The 13,206-nt window shown below is 42.4% G+C and overlaps 1 protein-coding gene across 6 annotated transcripts in view; it reads left to right on the top strand.

Annotated features, from left to right (window-relative positions):
• Pnpla4 (patatin like phospholipase domain containing 4) overlaps positions 1-13,206 on the top strand; it is a 34,274-nt gene that overhangs the window by 15,804 nt on the left and 5,264 nt on the right. For all 6 annotated transcript variants that reach the window (XM_010611159.3, XM_033760159.1, XM_010611158.3 and 3 more), the window contains one exon: positions 6,323-6,388. In XM_010611159.3, the coding sequence (XP_010609461.1) occupies positions 6,323-6,388 (66 nt within the window). The remainder of the gene's footprint in view (positions 1-6,322; positions 6,389-13,206) is intronic.

The following is a 13,206-nucleotide window of genomic DNA, read 5'->3' as shown; positions in this document are numbered from 1 at the left end:
AAGGTCATGTCCCCATGATCAGTTGGCCTTCTTCAATTGGCCTCCCCCCTCCTAAGTTTTCAACACCTCTCAGTAACGCCAAATTACGCCCAATTATGATCAGTGTGTGTTGGTCGGCTTTTGTCACTGGGAATAAAATATGTGACACCTACAGCTGAAAGGAGGAAAAGTTTGTTTTGGCTTACGTTTTCAGAGGTTTCAGTCTGTGGTGGGCTGGCTCCAAGAGCACAGCAGAAGAAAGCTGTTCCCCTCGTGGTAGCTGGAAGCAAACAATCAGGCAAAGGCCAGAGTGAGAGAGACGTCCTTTAGTGTCACATGACTTGTGACTCCCCTTCTCCAGCTGGGCCCCCCTCTGGCAGCAGACTGAGCTGTGACTATTAGTGGATAAATCCACTGCTGAATATGCTATCCCCATAGTCCAGTCACCTCCAAAAGCCTCCCCTCTGAACACAGGAGACTTTGGTGGACATTTGATATCTAATCCATCACGTCGTGAATTAATCAGCTGATGAACTTAGAGCTCTCAGGATCCAGTCAGATCCAAAGTCCCATCAGCTGACAACCAGACTTTTAACACATGAGTTTTCAGGGACATTTCAAATCCAAGCCATAGCAACAGCAGAAAAACAAGCATTTTTTTTTTCAGGGACTCACATCCACTGACTCTTCATAGGTGTAGGTCATTGGTCACCCACAGATAGACACCAGATTGAGGTCACCTCCTGAAAGTGTGGATACCAACTTGGGGATGGAGAAAAATAATGGTGCATGCAGTGTGAACTTACATGAACATTGTGAGTAGACTGGGACTACTGACCAATCTCAGTCTTGGTGAGACGGAATGTACCACGTCCTGCCTACCCCACACAGTATTACGAGGGCCAAATGAAGTGTGCCTCAGTGCTTCGTTAGCTCTGAAGTCCTTAGTAGGTAGGCACAGTGACCTTCAGGCCCACTGTACTCTCCTGACTCGCATCTCTTTCCACCCTTCCTCTCTAGCTCGACGCTTGGATGGGTCCTGAGTATCCACATACACGTGTTGTGCATATCGGCTTATTCCTTTCACGTTCCAGATTTTATTCTGGGATTTTTTTCCCCCTCAGAAACCAACACACGACTAGGAAATTCAGGCGCATTTAAAAAAAAAATTTTTTATTTGTACTTTTGCAGAACATGATGATACATTCATCATGGACGGTTCGTATATATACATAACACGTTTTAATTCTTCTGACATCTCATTCCGTTCTCCTTCCAGCTTCCTCCCTCCATCTCTCGGTCAAGCACATTTTAATATTAGCCTTCAGCAAAACATAATTAGAGAGGTAAATTCTTGGTTTAAAAGACAGGCATAAGCCATTCCTACCACTGAGTAGAAATGAATTTTAATCATTGCAGTGGCACGGTGGGAGATGCATTTCCTGCTTCCCTGAGTTGCTACGAATCATGGACTTCTCCACGTTTCAAGCATATGCGCACATATGTTCTGAAGTAGTATTTTGACATACGTGAAGGCTCCTCCAGAGAGGCATCCAGGAGATTTTCAATTGTGATGGTGTCCTGGCCCTTTAGGGACGGAGCACCCAGTCTAATGGTGCAAAGTCCTGAATTTCTGTGCACGTAACGACAGTACTTCTCTGCCAGATCCTCTCACATTAACTTTGTGAAGTTGAAATAAAGACTGAATTTAAGATTGGCCATTATCCTGGTCAGACCCAAGTAACATAAGTTTGAATCTGTCTTTGAATTTCAATGACACCAGCAGGTTCCGTATAGGCGGCCAGATCCTCATTACACTCCGCAGTAAACTTGCTACATAAATGAACCTTGTTGAGAATTTATTCTCGGAGTAAGCTAGGCCACATAATTTTCTAAACACCCCTTTTCTATAAAATGCGAAATGAAAAGAGCCAGCCAGGACGTGTATTGAATACGCACTTGGTAATGCTTTATGCTACTGCTGCGGGGAGACCCTGTGGTTTGTATTGTTGTGTATTTTGTAAGAATCAACGAAAACCGAAGCAAGGGTTCTACATACACACAATGTTTGAAGGGCTGTACCCAGTGGTGGGCTAAAAAAGACAGGTCCTTGTTTTCTTCCTTAGCATATGCAGCCTCGGCCACTGGGAATGGATGTTCAGGACCTTGTCAGTGAGAAATGCCTGAATGGTACCCTCGGCAGTCTGTCAGTTGCCGAAGCAACACATTTCCCAAAACGGGGTTTTGCTTACAAGGCGGCCAAGTCGCACATCTGCCTCTGCAAGGTTAGGGTTCAAAATGTTTATGGGATAAAGAAATAGGTGACTCGAAGCTTTAGTGAAGATGTTCGGGGGTGAAATCATCAGTGTTCTGGGGATGCACGATTAATTTTCAAGTTAAGTGTGCGCAGGAAATGGTGGTGTTAGTGTGATGGGGCCGTGGGTTTTTCAACCACTCCCCACCTCCATGCGAGAGAGTCACCCATCGGACCCTTGTGCCAGCTGGGTGTTTCCAATCAGTGCGTCATCCACAGATAAACTAGATCAAAGCAGCCTCCACGCTCCTGAAAGGCCCCTTAGGCACCTGTGGCCAGGTGTCTAGCATATCAACAGTGTTGTCTGCACTGAAGCAAATTTAGGTACCTACCACTGCTCAGAGAGGCGGGCTCTCAGCTTGGTGATAAGCACAAGTAGCTAAAAGCAAGTGAAGCTAGAGAACTTATTCCAGTCTTCTGTTAGTTGCAGCCCGTTTCTTTAATATCTGCACTGGCCCGGGCTTCGTTGGGTGTTTAGCATCGCGCTGGCCTCTTCCTAGTAAATGCCAATAGCACACTCTCCTCCTCCCTCCAGTGATGACCGACACATTGCTCCACGTGATACCTCCCTGGTTGACAGGTGGAGGTATATTTAGCATGGGCAGTTACACCAGCAGTCCCGTGAGGTCACATCCACGGAAAGCACATGTTTGGGCGTGATATTTTATAAGTGGTTCATCGCGCTGGCCTCTTCCTAGTAAATGCCAATAGCACACTCTCCTCCTCCCTCCAGTGATGACCGACACATTGCTCCACATGATACCTCCCTGGTTGACAGGTGGAGGTATATTTAGCAGTCCCGTGAGGTCACATCCACGGAAAGCACATGTTTGGGCGTGATATTTTATAAGTGGCCTTGTCATGTCAGTCTGTGCCTCTTTCCTTTGACATCCCTCTTCCCCTGCCATCGGAGAACCACACACTGACTGTGAGTCAGAAAAGCCACTTACCTTTAACTATCTAAAGCTAATTTTCCCACTCAGCATAGTTTGATGTACACATCATGAGGCCGTATGAAGGGAGAGTAAGCTGTGACAAGAATAAGCACATCAATTTGGAAGAGTGACAGGTATTTTCCAGTTTGCTGCACTTTTCATACCATTCGGGAGGATACTTACTGTTATTATCTCCTGGAAAGTAATTGAATAGCTTTCTTTTAATCTAAATGCCTTAAAATAGTTCCAAGCAGTAAATAGTGAACTTCATGTTATACTCTGATGTGTTAAGGGGAGTCATAATTCTGGCTTTAAAGGCAGTGATCATTCTGTAGGGCACATATATCTCGGTCGCATAATGGCATAAATCTCTGGTCCTTTATAGAGCTACGGGTCTTCAAAGTGCTGTGATCATGTCATGATGCTGTACCTTCACAATATGCACACCCTCCACACACTGTTCTACTTAGCGCCAACATGCAATCTTGTCTTTGCAACATAACTTCATCGAGCAGCTACATAGTCCTTACAAAAACACATCTGGAGCCTGTGATTGTACTTTTTTTTTTTTTGGAGTAGCCAGTTGCTGAAAAGGCCAAATTTAGTGAGCGTGAATACTGCCACTTAAACTGAGAACGGCCTTCCTTTAAATAATGCCAACAGCGGAGTTCATCATTGCCACCAGTGGGCCAACAGGGTTGGGATCAAAGGTGCTCATCTCCCCCATTCATCTATTAAATGATCTTGGGCTGATCATCTAGGGTGGCCCTAGCTCCTGCGTTGCCCCTCTGTGGACTGAGCGTGATAGACGTAGTGTCACACACTGCTCTCTTCTGTCACCCATGAAAGCTGAATTTTTGAGACGCATGTCTTAGTAGAAGCATGTTGGAATTGACTCTCAGTGGATGTTTGGCGAATCTTGTGTGAGGTTGATATTGTACAGTGCAGTGAGTAGATAAACCGACACCTAAATAGGTTAAAGGGGATGCTTTATTCTGGGAATCAGTGCTGCAAATTAGTGTGCTTTCTATGTTTCCTTAAGTAAGTTAAATTAGACAGATGTGGGGGGGAGACCAAAGCAGCCTGACTTGTACATATTGACCCTGGTTATCTTGGTTACTTTTCCCAATCCTGCATATTCCAACACCCATAAATTAAAGAGGAGAGGTTTACCTTAGCACAGTGTGTAGAGGTTTCAGTCCATAGTTGGCTGACTCCCAGGCAGAGCAGTGTGGCAGAGAATATAGTGCAGCAGGCAGAAAGTAGGAAGGAACAGCAATGAGCCTCCCTTTCCCTCTTTGCTCTATTTAGGCAATAAGCCTGTTGGGTGGGTGGTGCCACTCACACCCAGGGAGGGTCTTCTGTCTTCAGTTAACCCATCCAGCCACACCCAGACCTAGGCTGATCCAGTGGACTGACCCAGTTTACCCTCTACCCCTAGTGCCAGGGTCACACACCCTAGCTGCAGCCACCTCTGAAAAGCCCCACCTCTGAGCACAGGAAGCTTTGGAGGGACATTGTGATACAAGCATTCGCACTGGTAAAAACCCACATGAACATACATTCTGTGTGAAAATTAAGCCAAATCCAGCAAAGACTGCAGCCCTTATGGGTTTAGATAGCCTCGGGACTCCCTTGGGCCAGAACCCTGGGCAAATCTGTGTGTGTCTTAGATGCCAGCAGGCGTGTGCTGTGTATCAGCCTCATAAAGCGTCCAATGCTCCACCAGAAAAAGCGCACAACCCTTTGTGCTCCTGTGTTTGTTTTGATCATGAGAAGCCAGGAGGTGTGTTCGTGTTTACTTTGCTTTGTGGGGAAGTTTACGCTGAGTCCCGTACAGAGTATAGAACTAACGGGTAGGAGTACGTTTGCTGCATCAGGGAGCAACTCAGATTTTCCTGTAGAAATTGTGATACCCTGCTGTGTCTAGACTTGAGTGGCAGTTCCAAATAAAGAGGGTTTTGAGAGGAGCTGACCTAAAAATCATAACTATAATATTGTTTCTTTGGGGGGAAAAATGCCTTCTGAGTTTTAAATAATTCTAAACAGATGATATATAAATCTGTGCTTCGGCCATAATCTACTTCTGAATTATATATGATGCTTAAAAAAAACTTGGTGAAATCTTTGACAATAAGCAGCCATCCACTGAGTCTTTCACTTATCAGTTGAAAGATGAGAATTTAAACACTGAGTGTCTAAAGCTTCGCATTTCCAGGTAGAAAGCTTGCTAGGGATTTGGAGGCTGAGCTGCAAAATGTAACATTTGCATTTGAGGAAAGCTATCGGAGGTCAGCTTCTTCTGCTGGAGGGGGCGGTGATACTCTAAATGGCTACTGTTTCGAACGTTTAAATGGAAGGTAAACTATGATTGGTGTCCCTACTTGTCGCAGTCCCACTATGTACCCTGACCATGCTGCTGGAACGTAAAACGTGCTTCTCCCCCTTTGCGGGAATCTTCCAACATATGGGAAGACCTCTCTGAGTTGTGGGACAAATACACTATCCACTTTGCTCATACCCGTGCTATGCGTTTGATAAACAAATATAGAAGCTTTTTAGCACACATCCAAAAGCAAATGTGCTATCCAGTTGGCACAGAGGTTTGTTTCTAGGAAACAAATATGCACCTTTAAAGCATTTTTTTTTTTTGGTTAATGCACTAGTAATACAGTAAATACATATAAAATTAATAAATTATAAATAATTTATCTACAACCACAACCTGCACATGCTGAGGAATTTAGATTTAGCTTCAATTTAAGCGTACAGGGAGTACAATAACAAATTTAACTTCCAGCATCCTTAAATTTAACTTTCTGTCGACTTGCCTGTCTACAGTCACAGTGCCTCATTTTCCTTAAGTGAGGGTGACTGATCCAGAGAGGGTGGACCCCGTGCCTCTATGTCAGGTTTTTTTTTACATATTAAAAATATTTTCTCTTATTATGAAAGTGTGTGCAGTCGTGCAGTTGAGATACATGGGACTTACCCATTTAACAGGGCTTTTATAGTGCAGGATGTGTCAGATTGACTCTCCGAATGTCAGTGCTTCTACTCAGGAGCTGCTGTTTTCTCTGACCCACCCCCCCAGGTCCTCCTTGCTAGCAGTTTTGTGCCCGTTTACACCGGACTGAGACCAGTGGAATACCAAGGGCAGGTAAAGCCATCGTGACTAACGATTTGCCCTGCTATCTGCATTTACCTGTTTCCTTTGAAGGATCTAATGTCGTCATTATTCTAGTCAAATCCACTTATATGTGTTATGTGTACAAATAACTTTTTCTTTTCAGTCAGCGGAAAGAAGGCAAAAAACAGGGACGGTGGTACCTCACCACCCAGATCTTAACAAAAGAGAATGATTGACTGGATGCTCCTATTTTCTCCAATTAAAAAGAAAAAGGCCTTATTTAAAATTTAATGTATATCGAGTACTTTAAATGCATCTAGAAAACACTTACAGTCGTCCCGCTAACGGTGGCACCTTGCTACTGGCTGTTAAATGGCTCCAGGAGCTGCAGTGATTCCCAGACCCGTTGCCTTGTCTGAACAGTGCTGCCAGGCAGGAGAATGGACACCATAAATGCCAGCTCCCACGTCCAGTGCCAAACACACAAACACCGGGACTAAATGTTTGCATCAAAATGCACGAAGCACCACCTTCAGTGAGTCTGAGTACCAAGGTACAACCGTGGCTTTTGAAGACAGTGAAACAAGCTTGTTTTTCGTACTGCTTCCTATTTGCTGCTGCCCCTGTAAACGCCAGAAGCAGGATTCCAAGCTGTGTTTTTCTAAATGTCCCCTGGTCGGCTCCTTTTGTTTTTATTTTGTAATCCAGCACCATTCCTACTTAATACTTATGAGAGATAGGCGTTTTATAATCAAATATCGTGTCCGACACAGTGACGAGATATGGAATTTATAATACAGTGGAGTGTCTGTGCAGTACATACAAGAATTGTGTATGTTATCCTCAAAGTCAGTCACTGTTTAATGCATATTTATAATTCAATGCAGCATAGGTCTAGCACATCCCAGGGACATGCATTTTGTAATCAAGTTTATCTCTGAACATGTATTTAGAATCAAATACTCTATCCACTTTGCTTATACCCGAGCTATGCGTTTGATAAACAAATATAGAAGCTTTTTAGCACACATCCAAAAGCAAATGTGCTATCTAGTTGGCACATACCGGAGATGCACATTTCATAATCAAATATAGCGTCTGTCTAGCACATGCCAGGGATATGGATTTTATAATCAAAGATATGCATTTTAGTTTTTTGTTTCTTTGTTTGTTTGTTTTTGATATTGGGGATCGAACTCAGGACCTTGCACTTGCGATGCAGGCACGATAAAGATATGCATATGACAGTCAAATGTATTATTTAAGGTATACCATATATATATTTTTGATCCAAAATAGCATCTATTTAACACACATTTATAATCAAATATGGTATCATTTAACACATACCATAGATTTGCATGCATTTTATAATCTAATACACTATGTACTTAACATATGCCATGAAACATATATTTTATAATCAACTAGATACAGCACATGCCAGCAGTATGCATTTTATAAGCAGATATGTGACCTCCTTAACACACATCTATAACCAAATTCAGTATTTACTTAGCACATAGCAGAGATATGCCTTTTATAATCAAATGTGCTATTTAACATGTACCAGAGATATATTTTGTCTTGAAATGTAGTATCTGTGTAACATGTACCAGATATCAGGCATATACATGGAAGCCTGGGTTGATGAATGCTTCTGGTGGCAAAATTTTGATTTTCTTGGCGAACTCTGCATGAACACAGACATGGCCAACTTTTCCAGGACCGTGAACCGAATTAAGTCTGTGAACCGAGGCCCCACTGTATTTGGAAGTGAATCCCTGCCCTTTATTTTATTTGCACATAACAGGCATTTATTTATCTGTTTATTTATTATTTATTTTTGGTACTGGGGATCGAACTCAGGCCCTTGCGCTTGTGACGCAGGCAGTGGAACCACTGAGCCAAATCCCCGGCCCAGACGTTTATTTATTTATTCATAAACAAGTGCATGGAAAGTGTGGAAAGGCCATCTGGATACACGCACTCATTCACTCTGAGGGCCCACACAGCCTCATTTCATGAGTGCCCCTGAGAACTGGCAGTCTCCCTGCAAAGGAAGGAACCAACTCTCAAAGCTAGTAAACATTCTGCTTCCACAAAAAGTGTGATATCTTTTGTAAATTTAAATATTTATGTGCACTGTATCACACTTCAACGATATAGTTATTTTAAAGTATCATTTTCCCTCTTGTTATGTGAATAAAGGTCAACATTGACTTGGACGTATAAAATTTTAATAGAGCTTAAGTTGCTATGAAAATCTACTTTGCATTATGAGTTTTAATTGTATAATGATCAGAAATCTATAATGACTGTTACTTCATGGTGTTGCTTTATAATAGACTTCAGCCAGAACAAAACTGTCAGAGTGGTTAAAAAAAAAAATCCTGAGGCATTTTCTGAGATTTTTATATTACTGTTAACGGGGTGTGTTTGTCTGCTTTCTGTTGCTATCATAAAACCCCTGAGGCTGTGCGGTTTATAAAGAGGTTTAGTTACCACACACAGTTTTGGATTCTGAAAGCTGAAGATTGGTTGGCCCTGTCATTTTATCTCTGTTGGGGCCCTCCCTGGCTATGCCCCCAGGGTGACAAATGGTACCATGGTGGGAGCTTGTGCAGGAAGAGAGGTTACATGGTGAGACAGGAAGCCAGAGACACTCAGGCACAGACTCACTTGTTTTATAACTTAGCCACGCAGGATCTGACTGGGTCCCATGAGAGCCACCATCATCCCTCAAAGCTATCACCACCTCCATGAGGCTCTACCCCTCCACAGTGTCCCCATGCATCATATTCCTGATATATGCTTTCTTCTTCTCTCTTAGTAATGGATTCTCAATTTCTAGGCAGACCTATGCTCGTGTATCTAAGTGGTTAACATTTCTTAGCTTCCCCTCAAGGTATCTGTGGCCATCCATTGAGTTGTTGGCCAAAGAGGTATAAACTGAAATACTGTTAGACTTGCAAGAAGGGAGGCTGTATGTAAGTCAACAATATGTAAGGTGAATTATTGTTAGAGTTATAGGAAGGGAAACTGTGTATCTTTCTGGTCGGGTTTCACCTTTGTTTCCTATTTCTTGGTACTTAGATGTAATGACTGGAGCTACAGCAGCCATTGTGAAACATTAGGTCAGAGATCACACTGAGGAAATGACCAAATAGTGAGCTGGAAAGGTCTGAATCTTTTCTGGGGTGACAGTGAGAGGAGGGGATTATTTTGCCAGTCTATTCTCTGTATTCTTGCCAAAAGAAAAAGAAGTAAAATTTCCCTGTTGTTATTGCATATGCCAGAATCCATTCATATCTGTTGTCGAGATTCTTACCCCCAACTTTACAGATGCAGAAGTCAAGATACAGAGGTGTTATTCTATGCCACTGAAGCCATTTAGCTGGAAGGAGGCACCTTCTCCACAGTGATCATGAAAGTCTCTATCTCTCTTGTCCCTCTCTCACTCTGTTTTGACCCTAGGTCTTTTCCCAAAACGTAGACCTCCTTTCTTTCTATCCAACCCCACACCTGCTTTTTGCGTGTGGGACAGGAAGATTATGGGCGGTTAAAAGGGTCAGATGTATAGAGTCAGAGGTTCCCAGTGACGTTTTCCATTGTGTGGTTGAATCCTTTGAACATAGAATCACAGCAGGAATTGAGCAGACCTGTGGCCTTGCACAGGAGGGAGGGAAAGCAGCCCACCGGGTCCCTTGGTCCCTGTGGATAGGACACACATCGTGACCACCTGCTGGACTGGACCTTAGGTCTCCTGAAAGTGTTCAGTCTCCTTTGCAGTTTAGTGTATCTGGGGGTGACACAGGATCCACATATATCAGGACTGACACAGCACTGAGGGACCTTGCACCGCCCTGTGCCAGAAAACACAATTTCCGAGTGCCATTCCCAGCCTGTTCCTGACTTTCTGCAAATCTGTTCACCTCCCACCGTCTGATGGGGCTTGGGTGCCAAGTCCTTTTCTAGATTCTTCCCCTCCCGTCTTCAGGGAGATGTGAACTCTGCTTTCAATGTATGTCCGACAGTGGGTGGCATCTTTTTATATGATGTAAACTACATCAAAATTGCTGTCATGCTGAAAGCACCTCTCATTTTCTAGGTCATAATGTTTTCATGCAGCTCTGATGTCGACTTGTTTGCTGGCCAGAGTTGTTCCTCTGAAACAAGAGAGGCTGATGCAGAGGGAGGTAGAGAGGAGAGGATTGGTATTGCTTATATTTGTGGCTTGGATTCACAAAGGACAGAGAAGGGAGCCATGCCAAGGGTGGAAATGCCCATGCCCTTCTCTTAGGACTTTGTCTAAATATAGAGACATTTTTCCTTTCACATCTGGCATTAATAGGCGTTAAGCATACTAGAGTTTATGAAGATAGGTGTGTGAATCCAGTATTTCTACTGGAAAAAAAAAACCTACTTAAAAGCATCATACTCTACTATGATGTAAGATTAACTTAAGCACAAGTAATGCTGTGAACCCTTTCTGAACTCTACCAGTGGCTAAAAGGGGTGTGATGTCTTTGAAAACTACTCCATTGTCCTGTATTATTTTTTTAAAGCTTCTGTAGCTCTTCTGTGGCTTTTAGACCATTCCTTGCACCTTACTTATAGTAGATACTCATTAACAGTCGAATATATGAGTAAGTGGAAATAAATTGAAGTTAAGCCTTCCTTTCCAATGAATGATTTGTTTTCTTCTGTACATATGAAACCCTTCCAGTGATAGAATGCCACAGATATGTGCCTGCTGTTAGACCACTTTCAAACAGATGCTTGTCATCAATTTGGAACGAGCAGGAGAATTTTCAAAGGTGTTTCTAATATATTTTTAAAGCATGGGTTTTGGCAAATGACTAAATATCAAAAGAGGATTATCACCAGAAGTACTACCACATGCAGATCCAAAGAAAGACTGTAGGATTTTGCGTTGTTTGTCTGAGTTTTAATTCAAGTGGTATTTTGATTCTATAATATGTTACAAACGTGTATGGAAGATTGTCATATTATTATCCCTCCGTTGAAACTTTGTGTTATGGATTATTAATTCTTTATTACTTTTGACACATCTGTTGGAAAGTGATTTGCGGAATGCTCTCTGTTGCTCTGTGTTTATGTAAAGTTATTACCATAGCGTCAGGAAGCTCCTATCTCTTCATGACTTAGACATTTGTCATGGGAGCAGAGCTCGATCGCTCACTGCATGGTTAGAAGCCGAGCTGGGAACCCAGTAGACTAGAAAATGCGGGTCAGTGTATACTTTCATGGAAATAGGAGCTTCCCTTTTTCAACGGTGTTTCAAACATTTTTGCATTGTCTGCCTAGTTTTTGAAGCAGCGTGTCTGTCTTCCAGGGTAGGTCTTTTTGCAGCATTTACAGGTCGTCAACTGCTAAATCAGTCTTGATTTTTGAAGTCACTATTTCTGATCAACTTTACAAATTCAGTCAACAGTGTACTGAGAACATTATTTAGTAGAGCTTAGCTCAGTCCAGCTTTTTTTCTTCAATCTCTTTTTTAAAAAATGTTTTTTCCCCTTGTCTCCCCGTTAGTCTAAAATCTTATGTCTTTTCTCCCCCTCTTATTTGTGTTGAACCTAAATGAGAAATTATCAACTATGTCCTGGGAAATGGACTCATACATTCCTTCTTTCTCTCTTTTTCTCTCTTTCTCTGTCTTCCTCCCTCCCCCCCACACTTGCTCTCTCCATTTTAAGAATAAGCAGCACCATTCTGCTTGATATGACTATTTGTAGCCTGTTTCATAAAAGCAAAGAAGACTGATTTGCAAATGTAGAGTTATTTTTAAGCCCAGTGTATTTCTCGCTATCTAAGTCTCTTCCTCACCCCTCAGACAGTGGTGCTGATTTCCCTGCCCCACTGGGAATCATTATATTTTATGATGTGTCATAAAGAGTACAAACTGTAGTGAAAAGATCTGTTCTACCCACCACCTTTTCATGTATGCTCTACGCCAGCAGATCTTTCATTTTCCAAAATATTTCTGAAAAGCATCCTGCAGTAAATACCTTTGGCATTGTGATATGTGATCTCTGTCGTCCACCTACTCAATCATGCGTGCTGTTAGAGTGGGAAGGAAGCCATTGGCAATCTGTAAACAAAAGGACATGGCAGTGTGCTAATAAAACTTTATTTGCTGAAACAGATAGTGGGCAATAGCTTACTAGCCACTGACAGAGAGCAAGTAGACCTCCAAGATCATTTCCCTTTGCAAAATGAGGGAACTGAATATACAATTTCCCCTTAACTATAGGGAATTCATTCCAAAGCCCTCAGTAGATACCCTGAAACCACGTTTATTAACAAAACCCATTTTTATTGCTTTTCCTCTTTGCCCCATCATACCAGAGTTAATCTGCTCTTCTATGTTTTATGCCATGGTGACCACAGGCTAGTCTTGGCCTTGTGATCCTCCTGCTTCAGCCTTCCAAGTGCTGGGATTATGCGTGTATACCACATTGTTAAGAAAAATAAAGGTGCTTGAACACAAGCACTGACATACTGCAAGAGTCAGTCAATCTACTAACTGAGATGGCTTCTAACTGACTATCAGGAGGGTAGTATATACCTCATGGATACCATGGACAAAGCAATGTTTTATATCCTGAGCCAATGGAGGTGGGAAGCTCAAGTTTTGAAGCACACTACTCAAAATGGTGTGCAACTTAAAGCATATGAATTCTTTTATTTATAGAGTTCTCCATTTGATATTTTTACAAAAATGTTGGACCTTGACTAACTGAAACCTCAGAAAAGGAAAACAAGGATGGATGACCTTCCTACCACATGTAGTTTGTTCTTTCTTTTTTTTTTTTTTTTTTTTT

Source organism: Fukomys damarensis, unplaced genomic scaffold (assembly GCF_012274545.1).
Source record: "Fukomys damarensis isolate Sample0158 unplaced genomic scaffold, DMR_v1.0_HiC HiC_scaffold_39, whole genome shotgun sequence".
Lineage (NCBI taxonomy): Eukaryota > Metazoa > Chordata > Mammalia > Rodentia > Bathyergidae > Fukomys > Fukomys damarensis.
Note: the sequence above shows the minus strand (reverse complement) of the source record. Positions and strands in the feature narration are given on the sequence as shown.